General features: G+C 40.6%; 1 protein-coding gene and 1 pseudogene across 3 annotated transcripts in view; one reads left to right on the forward strand and one right to left on the reverse strand.

Moving 5' to 3' along the window:
- CAT (catalase) overlaps nucleotides 1-17,662 on the forward strand; it is a 35,447-nt gene that overhangs the window by 7,004 nt on the left and 10,781 nt on the right. For all 3 annotated transcript variants that reach the window (XM_028501430.2, XM_007111366.4, XM_028501431.2), the window contains exons 2-8: nucleotides 4,879-5,050; nucleotides 6,102-6,212; nucleotides 7,178-7,308; nucleotides 7,768-7,872; nucleotides 8,475-8,600; nucleotides 14,031-14,222; nucleotides 14,686-14,838. In XM_028501430.2, coding sequence (XP_028357231.1) covers nucleotides 4,879-5,050; nucleotides 6,102-6,212; nucleotides 7,178-7,308; nucleotides 7,768-7,872; nucleotides 8,475-8,600; nucleotides 14,031-14,222; nucleotides 14,686-14,838 — 990 coding nt within the window. The remainder of the gene's footprint in view (nucleotides 1-4,878; nucleotides 5,051-6,101; nucleotides 6,213-7,177; nucleotides 7,309-7,767; nucleotides 7,873-8,474; nucleotides 8,601-14,030; nucleotides 14,223-14,685; nucleotides 14,839-17,662) is intronic.
- Nucleotides 11,004-11,474, reverse strand: LOC112063642 (non-histone chromosomal protein HMG-14-like; annotated as a pseudogene).

A 17,662-nucleotide genomic window follows, 5' to 3' on the forward strand; every position in this document is an offset into this window, starting at 1 on the left:
GGGTATATGCCCAGTAGTGGGATTGCTGGGTCATATGGTAGTTCTATTTTTAGTTTTTTAAGGAACCTCCATACTGTTCTCCATAGTGGCTCTATCAATTTACATTCCCACCAACAGTGCAAGAGGGTTCCCTTTTCTCCACACCCTCTCCAGCATTTGTTGTTTCTAGATTTTCTGATGATACCCCTTCTAACCAATGTGAGGTGATACCTCATTGCATCAAATGCATTTTGATTTGCATTCCTCTAATAATTAGTGATGCTGAGCAGCTTTTCATGTGCCTCTTGGCCATCTGCATGTCTTCTGTGGAGAAATGTCTATTTAGGTCTTCTGCTCATTTTTTGATTGGGTTGTTTTTTTAATATTGAGCTGCATGAGCTGTTTATATATTTTGGAGATTAATCCCTTATCTGTTGTTTCACTTGCAAATATTTTCTCCCATTCTGTGGGTTGTCTTTTCGTCTTGTTTATGGTTTCGTTTGTTGTGCAAAAGCTTTTAAGTTTCATTAGGTCCTATTTGTTTATTTTTGTTTTTATTTCCATTACTGTAGGAGGCGGGTCAAAAAAGATCTTGCTGTGATTTATGTCAGAGTGTTCTTCCTATGTTTTCCTCTAAGAGTTTTATAGTGTCCGGTCTTACATTTAGGACTTTAATCCGTTTTGTTTATTTTTGTGTATGGTGTTAGGAAGTGTTCTAATTTCATTCTTTTACACGCAGCTGTCCAGTTTTCCCAGCGCCACTTACGCCTGTGAGATCCTATTGTTCCTAGAGCAGTGTATTGTTGTCAGCCTAAGGCCGTATCCCATACCAGTTAGCACACTGCTGAGATGGCCTGTTGTCACTTCAGTGATACTTTAGTATACTTTGTTTCATACCAACAGGACCCATTTGGTTCTTGATGAAAAACACAGTTTGATTTTTTTCTTACATTTATTGGATTTCACTTTTTCCATTATGTATTACTTAGTATTTTACTGAATGGCAGTTCTCCAGGCAGACGGTATAGAATAACTTAGGCAATTAGTCAAGTAGAATGAAAACTCATTCTCACCTCTTGAGCTTAGAATGACCAACTGTTCTTGACTTATACTGAGGCCCTTAGTGGCTTAACCATGATGAAGTCAACTTACAAAATGAAGTATATCCCAGTGATGAAGTGTCCACTTAGAGCCCAGAAAGCGTAGTTTTCAGTCTTTCAGGCAGTCAGAAAAATTTCCCAGTGTTGTCGGTTCACTGATTTTGTGCTGGATGGATACCTACACATCTGTCACGGTTTCTAGAAAAATAAAGCCAGAAATGCTTTGTTTCTAGTATCAGGTCACTTTCTTATTGCCAGTACAGCAGTAACATGTACTGGCCTAGTGTGTGGCCTTCTTTTGTGTACATTCAGTTCTTTTAATCCATGTGTTAACCCTGGGAAGTAGTTATATTTTATCCATTTTTCAGATGAAAAATAGCCTCAGAAATACTAAGTAACTTGCTAGTAGCCACACATCTGGTAATTGGCAGGGCTGGGAGTTGGACCCACCCAGTTGGAGGTGGCTTAGCTCTGCATCTCCCCTGATTTCCTAGTGACCAGGGGAGGTCGTGGGAGAGGCAGTTGGCTGTGGTCAAAAGCAGAGTTTGACCACAGCTGGGAGCTGCCCAGGATCATGTGAGGCTTAAAAGTGCTGTCCCCACTCTAGAGAAGGGACAGCTGAAAGGCTTCTGATGTAACGGAAATGGGACAATTGGGTGGATGAAAACTAATTCTTTATTACCGTAAAACAGCCTATCTCATCTCAGAGATATTTGGCATCTTTAGAAAATTAATACTACAGAGACTTCCCTGGTGGCGCAGTGGTTAAGAATCTGCCTGCCAGTGCAGGGGACATGAGTTCGAGCCCTGGTCCGGGAAGATCCCACTTGCCGCGGAGCAACTAAGCCCGTGCGCCACAACTGCTGAGCCTGCACTCTAGAGCCCGTGAGCCACAACTACTGAGCCCATATGCCACAACTAGTGAAGCCTGTGCACCTAGAGCCCGTGCTCCACAGCAAGAGACGCCACCGCAATGAGAGGCCTGTGCACCACAAGGAAGAGTTGCCCTTGCTCGCTCGCTGCAACTAGAGAAAGCCTGCGTGCAGCAACGAAGACCCAGTGCAGCCAAAAATAAATAAATAAAATAAATTAATAAAAGAAGTTTTTTAAAAACAGAAAATTAGTACTATAATCCATCTTACCATAACTGTTTATTATCAGTGACAACAAAAGCCACTGACTTTTTTTTTTTTTTTTTGGAATTGAAAAGAGATGTTGCAAATAGCTGGTACTCACTGCTTGAGAGAAATGAATGCATTGTGTAATGTTGAGCATCCTTCCATGTGTTTGTTGGCAATCTGTATATCTTCTTTGGAGAAATGTCTGTTTAGGTCTTCTGCCCATTTTGGGATTGGGTGGTTTGTTTTTTTGATATTGAGCTGCATGAACTGCTTGTAAATTTTGGAGATTAATCCTTTGTCAGTTGCTTCATTTGCAAATATTTTCTCCCATTCTGAGGGTTGTCTTTTTGTCTTGTTTATGGTTTCGTTTGTTGTGCAAAAGCTTTTAAGTTTCATTAGGTCCTATTTGTTTATTTTTGTTTTTATTTCCATTACTGTAGGAGGCGGGTCAAAAAAGATCTTGCTGTGATTTATGTCAGAGTGTTCTTCCTATGTTTTCCTCTAAGAGTTTTATAGTGTCCGGTCTTACATTTAGGACTTTAATCCGTTTTGTTTATTTTTGTGTATGGTGTTAGGAAGTGTTCTAATTTCATTCTTTTACACGCAGCTGTCCAGTTTTCCCAGCGCCACTTACGCCTGTGAGATCCTATTGTTCCTAGAGCAGTGTATTGTTGTCAGCCTAAGGCCGTATCCCATACCAGTTAGCACACTGCTGAGATGGCCTGTTGTCACTTCAGTGATACTTTAGTATACTTTGTTTCATACCAACAGGACCCATTTGGTTCTTGATGAAAAACACAGTTTGATTTTTTTCTTACATTTATTGGATTTCACTTTTTCCATTATGTATTACTTAGTATTTTACTGAATGGCAGTTCTCCAGGCAGACGGTATAGAATAACTTAGGCAATTAGTCAAGTAGAATGAAAACTCATTCTCACCTCTTGAGCTTAGAATGACCAACTGTTCTTGACTTATACTGAGGCCCTTAGTGGCTTAACCATGATGAAGTCAACTTACAAAATGAAGTATATCCCAGTGATGAAGTGTCCACTTAGAGCCCAGAAAGCGTAGTTTTCAGTCTTTCAGGCAGTCAGAAAAATTTCCCAGTGTTGTCGGTTCACTGATTTTGTGCTGGATGGATACCTACACATCTGTCACGGTTTCTAGAAAAATAAAGCCAGAAATGCTTTGTTTCTAGTATCAGGTCACTTTCTTATTGCCAGTACAGCAGTAACATGTACTGGCCTAGTGTGTGGCCTTCTTTTGTGTACATTCAGTTCTTTTAATCCATGTGTTAACCCTGGGAAGTAGTTATATTTTATCCATTTTTCAGATGAAAAATAGCCTCAGAAATACTAAGTAACTTGCTAGTAGCCACACATCTGGTAATTGGCAGGGCTGGGAGTTGGACCCACCCAGTTGGAGGTGGCTTAGCTCTGCATCTCCCCTGATTTCCTAGTGACCAGGGGAGGTCGTGGGAGAGGCAGTTGGCTGTGGTCAAAAGCAGAGTTTGACCACAGCTGGGAGCTGCCCAGGATCATGTGAGGCTTAAAAGTGCTGTCCCCACTCTAGAGAAGGGACAGCTGAAAGGCTTCTGATGTAACGGAAATGGGACAATTGGGTGGATGAAAACTAATTCTTTATTACCGTAAAACAGCCTATCTCATCTCAGAGATATTTGGCATCTTTAGAAAATTAATACTACAGAGACTTCCCTGGTGGCGCAGTGGTTAAGAATCTGCCTGCCAGTGCAGGGGACATGAGTTCGAGCCCTGGTCCGGGAAGATCCCACTTGCCGCGGAGCAACTAAGCCCGTGCGCCACAACTGCTGAGCCTGCACTCTAGAGCCCGTGAGCCACAACTACTGAGCCCATATGCCACAACTAGTGAAGCCTGTGCACCTAGAGCCCGTGCTCCACAGCAAGAGACGCCACCGCAATGAGAGGCCTGTGCACCACAAGGAAGAGTTGCCCTTGCTCGCTCGCTGCAACTAGAGAAAGCCTGCGTGCAGCAACGAAGACCCAGTGCAGCCAAAAATAAATAAATAAAATAAATTAATAAAAGAAGTTTTTTAAAAACAGAAAATTAGTACTATAATCCATCTTACCATAACTGTTTATTATCAGTGACAACAAAAGCCACTGACTTTTTTTTTTTTTTTTTGGAATTGAAAAGAGATGTTGCAAATAGCTGGTACTCACTGCTTGAGAGAAATGAATGCATTGTACAGGATGACCTGCCTTGACCTCTGCAGCAGTCAGGAAGAGTTTATAAGATTGAGGAAAGCATTTACAGGCATAGCCTCTGTGGGGACCATCGTCTCACTATTAGTTTGGACGTTCCATGTTAAGCACATATGATCCGTTTTGGAGGATCCGTATCTGGGGTTTCCTGTGTGGAGCCCGGCGGCTGTACCTGGAGCAGGGCTGGAGCAAGTTGGCGAGTTATTTAGCCATCTTCCTGCTCCTCAGAGCAGATTTCTTAGTGTTTCTGCGACCTGACTATAAATTTCAGGCAATTGCATATTTTGAGTATTTCAGTACTTTTGACACAGGAAATTTAAAGAGTTTGGTAGAAGGTATAAAAAATGCAAAACGATGTGCCCTGTGATAGCAGAAATTAAGTGTGTGATTGTACTGACTCTCTTGCACTCTTCCCCTCTCATGTTCACTTAGAAACCTGATGTCTTGACCACTGGAGCCGGTAATCCGATAGGAGACAAACTCAATATTCTTACAGCAGGGCCCCGAGGGCCCCTTCTTGTTCAGGATGTGGTTTTCACTGATGAAATGGCTCACTTTGACCGGGAGAGAATTCCTGAGAGGGTCGTGCACGCCAAAGGAGCAGGTGAGAACTGTGTTCATTTGTTGTAAAAGGACTGTTTCATAACACCTGGGTTAAAAATTACTTCTCAAAGGATCAGAGCTCCTTTAATAGAAGTGCCAAATCTCCATTCCAGGAGGAAGGGAAAAAATGTCTGTCAATAGAGGAGTCAGTAATTAAATGATGGTTATTTCCCTGGATTGCACATTATATATAAAATATTTTTTACTGAAAATAAAAGTAATCTTCCTTTTAGTCCATTTTGCAGTTTAGTGAAGAAGTAAAAATGTGGAAATACCGACACAGGTGTACCGTAATTATAATTAGATTTAGATGGTGCACTTAACTGGCTAAACACTGGAATGAACTGGGCAAAATCGATGATGGTTGTGTTAGTGTGGTGGGTTTGTGGTGATTTTTCCTTTTTGTTGAAAACGTCTGTAAAACTTTTTCTTTTATTACAGAAACAAAAGATAGGGGTGGTGTTTAAAAGAAGCTAAAAACTCAATAGGAAAAACAAAGCTTGATAGAAAGGAAGAAGAAGTTTTGTTTTAGCTGCTTACTTGGACTCCCAGTTAGGACTTCCCAATTTCTTTATTTGCTCTTCCATCTTCTCCAGCTTTTCTTGCGTGTCTTTTCCCTCATGATTTTGATATGCTGTTCAGTTTGTTGTTTGGCTCTGTGGCGACCTTCGTAAGTGCTCAATCCTTCTCTCCCTGTGTTTTCTCCTCCTCTCCACCCTGTTCTTTCTCTCCTAGGTCCTGCCTCTACTTCAGGGGCCTCTCAGGCCCTGTGTCCTTGTGGCAACCTTGACTCGTTCCTTCTGGTCCCACCCATCTCCTCCTCCTCTTTGGCTCCAGCTGCGTAGCACTCAGCTTAGCACTAAGTGACCTAGGACTTTGCATTTTGCTCTCATCATTTTGTGTTTGGTTATCTCCCCTTTCTCCCATCATACTGGAAGCTCCCAGAAGGCCAGTGCTAAGCCACCAGTTTCTCTTTCACGCAGATGCCTATTGAGGGCCTGATGGCCTGGGTGACGGTCTTGTGATGAGGATTTCTGTGTCTTTTTCCTTAGGGGCTTTTGGCTACTTTGAGGTCACGCATGACATTACCAGATACTCCAAGGCGAAGGTGTTTGAGCACATTGGAAAGAGGACGCCCATTGCAGTTCGCTTCTCCACTGTTGGTAAGTTGGTCTGTTTGCATTACTGGTGTTGCTTAACTCAACCGTGTATCTTATCTGGGGCATTTATAACTTAATTTCAAGAAAAAACTTACTAGACAATAGAAAACAAGCACTTCTTCAAATGATAGCAAGGTTTCACAGTAGAAAAAATATTTTAAGACATGTAAAAAGTTACTTATAATTCTGTTGGTTGAGGTCTTAGGAAATCATACTTATGCAGAGGCCGCCTCTGCAATTTTGGAAAGAATTTTTCCTACAAGTGGTTGCATGAAGTGGGAATCTTACTCAGTAGCCATGATAACAGTTGCCCTTTATTGCGAATTAACTCTATGCCATCCATGGTTGGTGCTTTACTGATATTGTTTATAGTCTGTAGATCTACTTTGCAAGGTGAGGTTCTTTGTATTTCAGAGAGAGTAAGTGATTTTCCTCATGTTACAGAGCTAGTAAGAGTTAGAGCTATCAAACTGCATCTCAACACACCACAATGCCTGATTAATTCTGTTTCTGCATGAAGTTGTGCATTTTTAAAATACTGTGGAATGCAAAAGTAAATGAAATTAAGAATAAGAATTTATGTTTTGACTCATTTTCTTAGTATTAACCTCATAATTTTGACACTCACTTATTCTCTTTGTTCACTACCTTAATCATAATTATTCTCTTCCCTTAATTTAAATTTTAATTACCCGTTTGAACAAAGCTATCTTTTTATGTTAAGCGGATAATCTTTTCAGCTGTTGTTACATACACTCTCTCATTTCTCTCAGTTAATTCTTTTGTTTACTTTTTAGTCTGAGTTAGCTGGTGGGTAGTAGAAATAATAACCCAGGCACTTAAATACCTAATTTACTTCTAGAAAATGAATTGGAAAAGTTAGATCCCAGTGTTTCTTTATGACTTCAGGCTTCTTGGATGCAAAGTACTCTTGTGGAGGCTTCATTTCTCTCATTTGAATCTTCTAGCTGGAGAATCGGGCTCAGCTGACACAGTTCGTGACCCTCGAGGGTTTGCAGTGAAATTTTACACGGAGGATGGCAACTGGGACCTTGTTGGAAACAACACCCCCATTTTCTTCATCAGGGATGCCATATTGGTAGGTGATGAAGTATTTTGCACTCTGCAGATATTTGTTGATTTAAATTGATTTCAAATAGTCTGTATAGATTGGCATTTGAGGAAAAGCCCTGGGAAAAGCAGAAAGAAGAGAATTTGGATTCGCTAGATTGCCTTTTAAAAATTTTTTCCTGTATTTAATATCTTTTTATAAGGTCAAATAACAACAATTATCACTGGTCTTAGTTTGGCATTTCGGGATTCATTGATGTTATGGGAATAGCCCAGTTTTCCTTGCAGAGCTTGGAAGATGAATAAAAAGGCAATTTGCCCTAGAAACATGTAGAGGGCAAATTTCATTTTAGGGTTTTGCAGCTTAAAATTCTAGGATTACATTGTTCAAAATTATAATCTGTAAACCTAGCGTTAAGCAATGTATAAGACACCATAATTCCTGTAAACGTAATTTTTGGATTTTTTTCTCTCTTTTTCCATTTAGTTTCCATCCTTTATCCACAGTCAAAAGAGAAACCCTCAAACGCACCTAAAGGATCCTGACATGGTCTGGGACTTCTGGAGCCTGCGTCCTGAGTCTCTGCATCAGGTGGGAACACCTCTTTTTTTCACTATATTATATCTCCTGATATGGAACTGTTAATTATGCCTCATACATTTTTCTCCAGTTTTGGCTATTTTATTGGAATTGGTTTTTGACTTTCTTTTTGGGAGGCTTCCTCAGATTTCTTGATCCTTGAAGAGTTTTATAATGATTGATTTTCTTAATCTTTCCCCATTCATAGACCTTATGTGATTCTAGAATCATTATCGACTGATATTTAGCAATATTAAGGATTAAAGTTTCTAGTAGGAAGTAAAGTTCTTTGTATTAGGGAAATGAGGGGAAAGTAGTACCAAACAAATTTTCTATTAAATTAAAATTTGAATAGCAAGTTAGGCTAGTTTTCAGATTTGTTTTAACGTTTCTTTATAGAATTTTGAGCCATGAGGTTAATGATTTATATATCATTCTGTTTTAAAATTCTTCTGTTTGTCATTTTTTTACAAATGGTAACCCTTCCTCTGGGCACTTGGCTAGTATGTTCCATGTCATTAGGATATTTTTATGGAAACCTAGGAATGTCTTAAAAATATAAGATGTTTTGATTTAAACTGAAAAATTTTACACTTTACTTTTCTGGTCCTTAGGTTTCCTTCCTGTTCAGTGATCGAGGGATCCCAGATGGACACAGGCACATGAATGGATATGGATCGCATACTTTCAAACTGGTTGATGCGAATGGAAAGGCTGTTTACTGCAAATTCCATTATAAGGTACATGTTGCCTTTGGGCAGTGCCGTGGAAGGCTCCCACCACCCACGTATCCTTACTTCTTCTGAGGACTGGGCAAGAATCAAGGCCTCCCCCACGTTAGCCGTGCCTCTACCCTCAAGGATGACAAGTATTGATCGATCTGGTTGAGTAGGACCATGACTATTTTGTTGACCACAGCTTGAGTGAATAGACTCACGCTGCGCAATTAGAAGAACTACGTGTAGTCTCTCTTTGGTCTCTTCATGTGGCCGAGAGCTCTCAGCAATCAAGCTCTCTTCTTCTGGACCCTGGGAGCTCTGCCATAAATATTTGGGAAAATGCTCATTTTGTGCTTGCTCTCTGGTTTAATATTTATGGTGCCGGCAGGCACCATAATATTGATATTATTATTATTATTTATTATTATTATTATTTTATTATTAATGTAATATATTAATATATTATTGATATTATTATTATTGATATTATTGATATTATTTTCTCTCTGGAGAAGGAAGAGCTAAGGTTTTAGATCAAAGGTAAAGAGATAGGGCTTCCCTGGTGGCGCAGTGGTTAAGAATCCGCCTGCCAATGCAGGGGACACGGGTTGGAGCCCTGGCCCGGGAAGATCCCACATGCCACGGAGCAACTAAGCCCGTGCGCCACCACTACTGAGCCTGAGCTCTAGAGCCCACAAGCCACAACTACTGAGCCCACGTGCCACAACTACTGAAGCCTGCACGCCTAGAGCCCGTGCTCTGCAATAAGAGAAGCCACGACAATGAGAAGCCCGCGCGCCCCAACGAAGAGTAGCCCCTGCTCACCGCAACTAGAGAAAGCCCACGCACAGCAACGAAGACCCAATGCACCAAAAATAAATAAATTTATTTAAAAAAAAAAAAAAGATAATACAGGTCTCCAAGCTAGGTAAAAGGAAGTTCCTACCTGGTTTAGCCTAGAGTTCTTTGTTGGAGTTTAGAGTCAAGTGTTAGCAAACAGTAAAGTGTTATATTGCTTTGCCTTTCCTAGCCCTGAGTACATTGTTCTGAGCATATATAGTTTTGGGGTCCAGGAGGGGATTAAGACAGAATTGGGGCATTTCTATCTGTAATACCAATCTCACTCTCATTTTCAACATCTGATGCTATCTTTCCAAAAACGTTTCTCCTAACTTTTTAATTCATCCATCCATTTTTTTAAATAGAACTTTTTTTTTTTATATAATTTTTTTTTCTAATTTATTTTATTTTTGGCTGCATTGGGTCTTCATTGCTACACACGGGATTTCTCTAGTTGTGGTGAGCGGGGGCTACTCTTCCTTGCGGTGCACGGGCTTCTCATTGCTGTTGCTTCTCTTGTTGCGGAGCATGGGCTCCAGGCACACGGGCTTCAGTAGTTGTGGCGCGCAGGCTCTAGAGCGCAGGCTCAATAGTTGTGGTACACAACTTAGTTGCTCCGTGGCACGTGGGATCTTCCCGGACCAGGGATCTAACCCGTGTCCCCTGCATTGGCAGGCAGATTCTTAACCACTGCACCACCAGGGGAGGTCCCATCCATCCATTTTTAAGGATTTATTGAGGATATATTATGAACAAGGCACATAGAAAAATCAGTTACAAATGTCAGAAAACAAAAATTCTGTTTTTTTTCTTTCATAATTGAGATTTTATTGGTTGTTTTGAGGATCAGTACACAGACATTTCAATTTGTACACAGTTCTTAACATATGTACACAAAAATCTACAAAAATCATGTAGTGGTGATTCTTTTCTAAACAAAAGCACAACTACACAGAGTCACTTATTTCCGTGACTTTCCAGCTTAAAATTTGGAGGCAAATTTTCCTTAAAGGAAAATCAAGTACCACTATCTTCTAACGTTGATATGCTGTTACATCCTAAGTCCCACTGATTCACAATTTAATATCATATATACACTATGGACTCAAATTTTCAATTGTTCGTAGCATGTTAACGAAGTTACTAGGAAAACTGAACTACCACGACCAAAGATGTTGCAGAGTGCATAAAATTCTGACCAGGAGAGCCAAGATCAAGGAGTGGTTTGCTTTAGGAAACAATTCTACCAAAAACAACATGGGAAGAGACGTAATTTAAAGTGTTCAAGGCATTAAATGCACAACTGACTCCAAATTGCCATTTGGTATGCTTTGTATTATAGGATATAAAAGCTATCCCCATTTATGGAATGTTAAGCTGACACCCGAGACAATCAAAGCCTTCCATATTCAATATCCCACTATTTTCTGGTTGTACCAAAAAATAAACAACCAGCAAATGATTTTGCCTCTTAAAAAAAAGCATTTACACTTAAAAAATGGGATGAGGTGGGATTCCCTCCTCTTAAAACTGTTTCTAAAGCTACTAAAAAACTCGGATTTACAAAATAGTTGATAAAAATATTCCTCTGGATTGTACAAGAAGGGAGACAGGGACCACTGATAAGACTGGGTGTGTGATATTAATCAGACTTGGCTTCTTTCTCTCCTGCTTCATCAGAGGCTGGACTCTCCTCGTTTTTAGTTTCTCCGTTTTCTGCAGGTAAATCATCTTTAGTCTCTTGGTTAGCCACTTGGGCCTGTTTTCCCTTTGCTCCCCTTTTGCCTTTTGTTTGCACTTTTTGTCTGAAGATTTATTCTTTCCTGCTGGCTTTTTGGGCTTCATTTCCACTTTTGCAGGAGCGGGTTTAGCTGACAACCTTGCAGATCTCCTCTTGGGCTCCTCGTTCCCCGACCCCTCGGCGGAGCTGACCTTCCCCTTGGGCATCATGGCAGCAGTGGGGGCTTGGAGGGGCGTGCTGGGCTGCCTGGCTGCTGCTTTCCTCCCGCCCAAAATTTCTGTTTTTTTCATGTGCTTTCATACAATCAGATCAGATCAGTTACTTTGGGGGAAGTTTTTGAGAACCTTTTAATTAACTGAGGTGTTTTAAAGGGTTCTCTTAGTATGATCTTGGCATTGGTTAGAATAAGTAATATTGCCAGAGAACTCTAGAAGGTTATTAAAAATCGTCTGGTTGCCTAAGAACTTGTTTCCAAATACTACTGCTGAAATAAGCAGAGACAGAAGTGGACTCATGACAAATATAGGCTCCCTCTTAATGATATCCCAAAGACCTATTTTCTTCTGTCCTGTTTTAATTGTTATCTGAACAACTTATGTGGGTATATCAAACAGGAAAGCTGTCACCCGTCTTTATACTTATGACTTGGATCTATAATCTTTGGCAAGGAACAGTTGCAGGAAACAGTTGACCCATTGGCTTGTAATTGCCAAACGGAGCAGCATAGTGTCACTTAGAGCAGAACTAAATGATTGTATCTCAGACAACTAGCATGTTGTGGCTTTGTAGTTAGAACAATCTGAACTCAAATCTTCCCTCTTCTAGATAACTGTGACTTGGTATATTGTTAAAAGTTCTCTGGGGGGCTGCCCTGGTGGCGCAGTGGTTGAGAGTCTGCCTGCCGATGCAGGGGACACGGCTTCGAGCCCTGGTCTGGGAGGATCCCACATGCCGCGGAGCAACTAGGCCCGTGAGCCACAACTACTGAGCCTGCGCGTCTGGAGCCTGTGCTCCGCAACGAGAGGCTGCGACAGTGAGAGGCCCGCGCACCGCGATGAAGAGTGGCCCCCGCTCGCTGCAACTGGAGAAAGCCCTCGCACAGAAATGAAGACCCAACACAGCCAAAAATAAATAAATTTATTAAAAAAAAAAAATTTCTCTGAGCTCCAGTTCTGCCACAGTAAAATTGGGTAATAGTCCCAGCTGTCATTGGTTCTGGAAAGATTGGATTGCTTATGGGTCTGTTCAGCAGAGGGCTCTGAGGTAGCATGAGATCTACATAGATTCATCAATCTGGATTATTCTGACCTAAGATTATTCTTTTCTAAACCCAGGGGATTCAGTTAAAATCAGAAAGGTATTGAAATATTATTGCACAATTTACCGTATTAGCTGGGTGATCTGCAGATGGTGACTTCCATTTTCTAATCCTGAAGATCTAATAGTAAGAAGAGTTTAAACTTTGCCACTGGCTAGAGAGAGTTGGGATTTCTGTGGTAGAAATAGACCAGCCTTCCAGAGTTGACTTGCTAAAGAAATACTTCCATGGTGCCTGACTTGTTGGGGATCTTTCAGAATAAGACACCGGTGGGAACTCTATTGAGCAGGATGGGATGATAATAGGAGCACTTGTGAAAGTCAGAATACTAATTTTGGTTGCTCATAGTCAGAGAACTGCTTTAGAGCGGCTGTACTGAAGTTCTTTTCAGCTCTATAAACTGATTCTGTGATTTCTTAAAAAAAAAGAAAAAGGAAGACAGTTGGGGTGGAGGGATACTAGCTCAGCACAATCTCAGTAACTGACTTGAGCTATTATAAAACAGGGAATTTAAAAAATTATTTCATGCAAAAAAAAGGGAAAGTCCTTTAATTTCATTAATCATTTGCTTATTTTTAAAATGTATTTTGGACTTCCCTGGTGGCGCAGTGGTTAAGAATCTGCCTGCCAGTGCAGGGGACACAGGTTCGATCCCTGGTCCGGGAAGATCCCACATGCCGCAGAGCAACTAAGCCCGTGTGCCACAACTACTGAGCTTGTGCTCTAGAGCCCGTGAACCACAACTACTGAGCCCACGTGCCACAGCTGCTGAAGCCCACGTGCCCTAGAGCCTGTGAGCCACAACTACTGAGCCCGCGTGCTGCAACTACTGAAGCCCGGGCACCTAAAGCCTATGCTCCGCAACAAGAAGCCTGCATACAGCAACAGAGTAGCCCCTGCTCGACGCAACTAGAGAAAGCCCGCGTGCAGGAACGAAGACCCAACACAGACCAAAAAAAAAAAAATTATATTTTGATTTTTTTTTCTGATCTGAAAACAGCATGAGTATAAAAATTCAAATAATAGCCGCTCTGGAAAACAGTTTTGAAATTCCTCAAGAATTTAAACATAGAATTACCATATGACCCAACAATTCCATTTTAAGATATGTCCTCAAAGAAATCCACTGAACTAGACACTTTAAAATGGTTAAAAGATAAATTTTATGTTATGTATATTTTATAGCAAAAATTGTTTTAGCTTGTCTGAAGACAGTAATGTAGCATTCTCTGAGTGAAAAATTGAAAATAAACTATGTGTCAACAATTTTACAAATTCAAATAATATAGAATACATAAAGGGAAAGAAAGACTAATTTTAAACATAAAATGTGTAGACAGATTCCCTGGACATTGAAAAGAATCAGGATAATCAAGTAGAATTTCTTATTGATAAATTCATACTTGTATCAGATTTGAACAGTAGGATTACTGTTAGGAGGAAAATCCAGTCTTTGGTTAGTGTTATTCATAATCCTTCAATGAATTATTGATTAAAGTTCGATAACTTTGCCAATAAGTTTCAGTTTGAGCTTCTTTCTTTCATTCTGTAGACTGACCAGGGCATCAAAAACCTTTCTGTTGAAGATGCAGCAAGACTTGCCCATGAAGATCCTGACTATGGCCTCCGGGATCTTTTTAATGCCATTGCCACAGGCAACTACCCCTCCTGGACTTTTTACATCCAGGTCATGACATTTAACCAGGCAGAAACTTTCCCATTTAATCCATTTGATATTACCAAGGTGAGTCAGTTAACAACTAAACTGTTTTCTTTTTTAAGTGTCTTTGCAACTAATTAAAAAAAATTGTGGTCAAGCGTTCGTAAGTTGTATACAAAACACAGTGGTACCACTTAAAGAGTTTCCTAGCCTGTGAATGAGGGCTCACCAGCATTTCCCTTCCAGTTCCTGTTTGATGAGTTTACTAAGTTCATCTGGGTGGCCTGATATATTGTTATTAGCAGGGAACAAATTTTGATGAGCTGATATACTTTTGCCCAGGGAAAGACTCAATGTTTACTGTTTACTGTTGTGAAAGTTTCAACCAATGCACTCACCTTAAGTTCTTGTCGTTTTATTGGATTCAAAAATGTTATTTTCACTTATCATCATTGGCTTCATTGTATTTGAAAGCTGATATTTTTATGGGTACTGTAATTTCCTTCTGTTGGTTGTCTGGTAATTGTGAATATGGCATTATTTTTAGGTTTGGCCTCACAATGACTACCCTCTCATCCCAGTTGGTAAACTGGTCTTAAACCGGAATCCAGTTAATTACTTTGCTGAGGTTGAACAGTTGGCTTTTGACCCAAGCAACATGCCGCCTGGCATTGAGCCCAGCCCTGACAAAATGCTTCAGGTAAACCTGGTGGATTGAGAGGTTCTGAGGCAGGAGTGTGTGTGCGCACACACACGTGTGTGTGCAGAGTGTAATTTGGCATGACCTTTATATGAAGAATTAACTAGAACATCACTTAAACTTTTGTCTGGGTCCTTAGTTCCTGTGGGACTGACTGAAACATCCTTAAATGAGCATTACAGTGTAAAACAAATTTCATTGTAGGTCCCTCAATATGGTAAGACTTTGACATTTAGGCTCTTAATTTAAAAGAAGTTATAGTAGAAATACCTTAGGTATTTGTGGGGTAAAATATTCTTTTTCAATCTGTAATCAATGGGATGGAGGACAATCACTAATTGATTATAACACTCGGTCAGCATAACTTTATTCATTTCCTCTTCTGTGGTGATGCTTGAATTTTGCCACATGTAGAAAGAGATCCAGAGATGATCTTTACAAACTCAACTTATGTTTCCATTGATTAAAGGCAGTGGGTTAATTTAACCATTTGTTTTGGTAATGTTCCTAGGTATTCAGTATTTTTTCACCACTCACCAGTATGCTTTTTCAGGAGTACAAAGAAAAACTCTTATTTGGATCAGAAATTAATAGGAAAATAACTGGCTTAATAATTAGTGAGTAAATCAATCTTTCATGTTCTTGGACTCTGACCATGAAACAAAGTTTAAAGTTTATACCCTAGGTCAGACCACAGTGACTGACAGCTGTTTCTTATGTAAGTGTCTGATTCCAGTTCAGGTGTCACTCTCCATGGAGGCAAGCTAAGTTTCCTTTGTTTTTTAATAACTTTTTGCTTTGACATTGGGAACATATGAACCTTTTATAGAAAGTAAGTTTATATTAGTTTTTAGTTTACTATAAATTGAATACCTATCTATTGATAGACTGTCCTGGCTGCTAAAATAGGAGGCCATACAGTAGGGAAGGACTATTGTACTTACATTGGGAACATATGAACCTTTTATAGAAAGTAAGTTTATATTAGTTTTTAGTTTACTATAAATTGAATACCTATCTATTGATAGACTGTCCTGGCTGCTAAAATAGGAGGCCATACAGTAGGGAAGGACTATTGTACTTATTATTTAGCCATTTGGTGACCAGTGAGGAATTGTCCAAGATTTCTTGGGTAGGTATGTAATAGAATCTGCATGGGACCTTAGGAGGAGTCTTTTGGCAGGAATACGTAGGATGTCGTTGGAGGAGGGATTGGAAGTGGAGAGCCAGTTCGGAGGGCTTGGAAATTACCCTGATGATAACTCATGCATGTTCAGGTGGTAGTAGTTGTACAGTAACGAACAGTGTTCTCAGTTGCCTTTCAACAAGGTCAGATTGTTAACTTTTAAAACTTTGGGATGCAAAGTGTAAGCCAGACCATGGTGAAAAGCAGGCAGTAATATAACGCAAGTCACAGAGACTGTCCCCTAAGTACCTGGTGATGCAGGTGCAGCCGTTCTTCACTCCCGCACTCTGCAGTTTACTGGGAGAGGAGAAGTTGGCCTGACTGAGTGGGAGAGCTTTGCTCTGCTTTCTCACCCTGGCCCAGCAAGGAGCTTGGGCACAGGGCCTTGGGTAAGGCCTCCATTCAAGTTGGGGTCAGGGTATGGCCTTGCTGTGCCCATTTCGCAGCCTTAGCTTCGAAGGTCTCCACCTGCAGGTGGGGTGGTGATGCCTTATAAACCTAAGGTGACACAAGACCAGAATTACATGATGAGGCTATATCCAGGAGCTGCTCTTGGCTCAACTGTATCTTCTGTCCTGTTGGTAAAGTTAGAGCACAAGTTAGTCTGTTTTGGGTAAAAGGAGGCAACCAGCTTCCAAAGTGTAGGTGGTCTTGGGCACGGCTGCATGACCAGTCATCTGAATGTTACCTTAGGGGCTATCTGAAATGATTATGGGAGGCAGGGTCGCTCAGCCCAGAGCAAATTATCGACAGAATGTCGAGACTGGATTGAGCACGTTGGCCTCAGTGATTTGGTACAAAATAATCACATCAGTTGTCCTGTTCAACTTGGTTTGTATTTTGGCCCATAGAATTAGGGACATAAGAATACTCGTTCAGATTCAAGGCCAATAATGAAGGTAATGAAAGAAAACTACTACTACTCTCTCTGCTTATGTAGTAGAGCTTTGAATAATGGGAATATTTAAATAATTGGATACTAAGATTGACGCGGAGTTAATCATAAAGCTTTTTGTTTCAACACTAACTGAAAGAAATTACAAAACCTCCTGCCTTGGTAAATATGTGTGAGGCAAAACCTCCTGCCTTGGTAAATATGTAATTTAATCTTTGATTCAGGACCTTGTGGCAATGTAGGGCCATCGTTTTGCACTGTGGCTTTCTTTGTGCAGTATTTTGTTTATATCTAGGAAGTCTCAGAGCTCAAAGTGTATCTGACATAAACCAGAACGCAACATGGGAGGTGCTTTTCTGGAATAATTTCCCGTACGGTTGGTTTTGTAGAAATCTTCTTTTTGTTAAGAGCAAATGGTTGACCCCTCCCCTAGAGTGAGAGAGTGGGGAGGAGTGGAATTAGTTCATGATTCCAGTTAGCTGGGTTCTAGCAAATTTATTTCACAATGTAATGTGTCCTTGGGAATAGGAAATAATTCAAGCCTGGGCACTAACTTGTTACTTGAGGAAAAGAAGGAGTTATATCCTAGAACAGATGTGAAGATTTGTGGCTGTTTGGCCCCAAGGGGTGGAAAACTAAGGACCGTTCCGTTAGGGAGAACTCATTTCATGAGAGAGAAGAGACTTTGCTCTTTTTTTTTTTTTTTTCTTTTGCGGTACGCGGGCCCTCCCCTGCCGGGGCTC

This window comes from Physeter macrocephalus, chromosome 16 (assembly GCF_002837175.3).
Source record: "Physeter macrocephalus isolate SW-GA chromosome 16, ASM283717v5, whole genome shotgun sequence".
In the NCBI taxonomy this organism is placed as follows: domain Eukaryota; kingdom Metazoa; phylum Chordata; class Mammalia; order Artiodactyla; family Physeteridae; genus Physeter; species Physeter macrocephalus.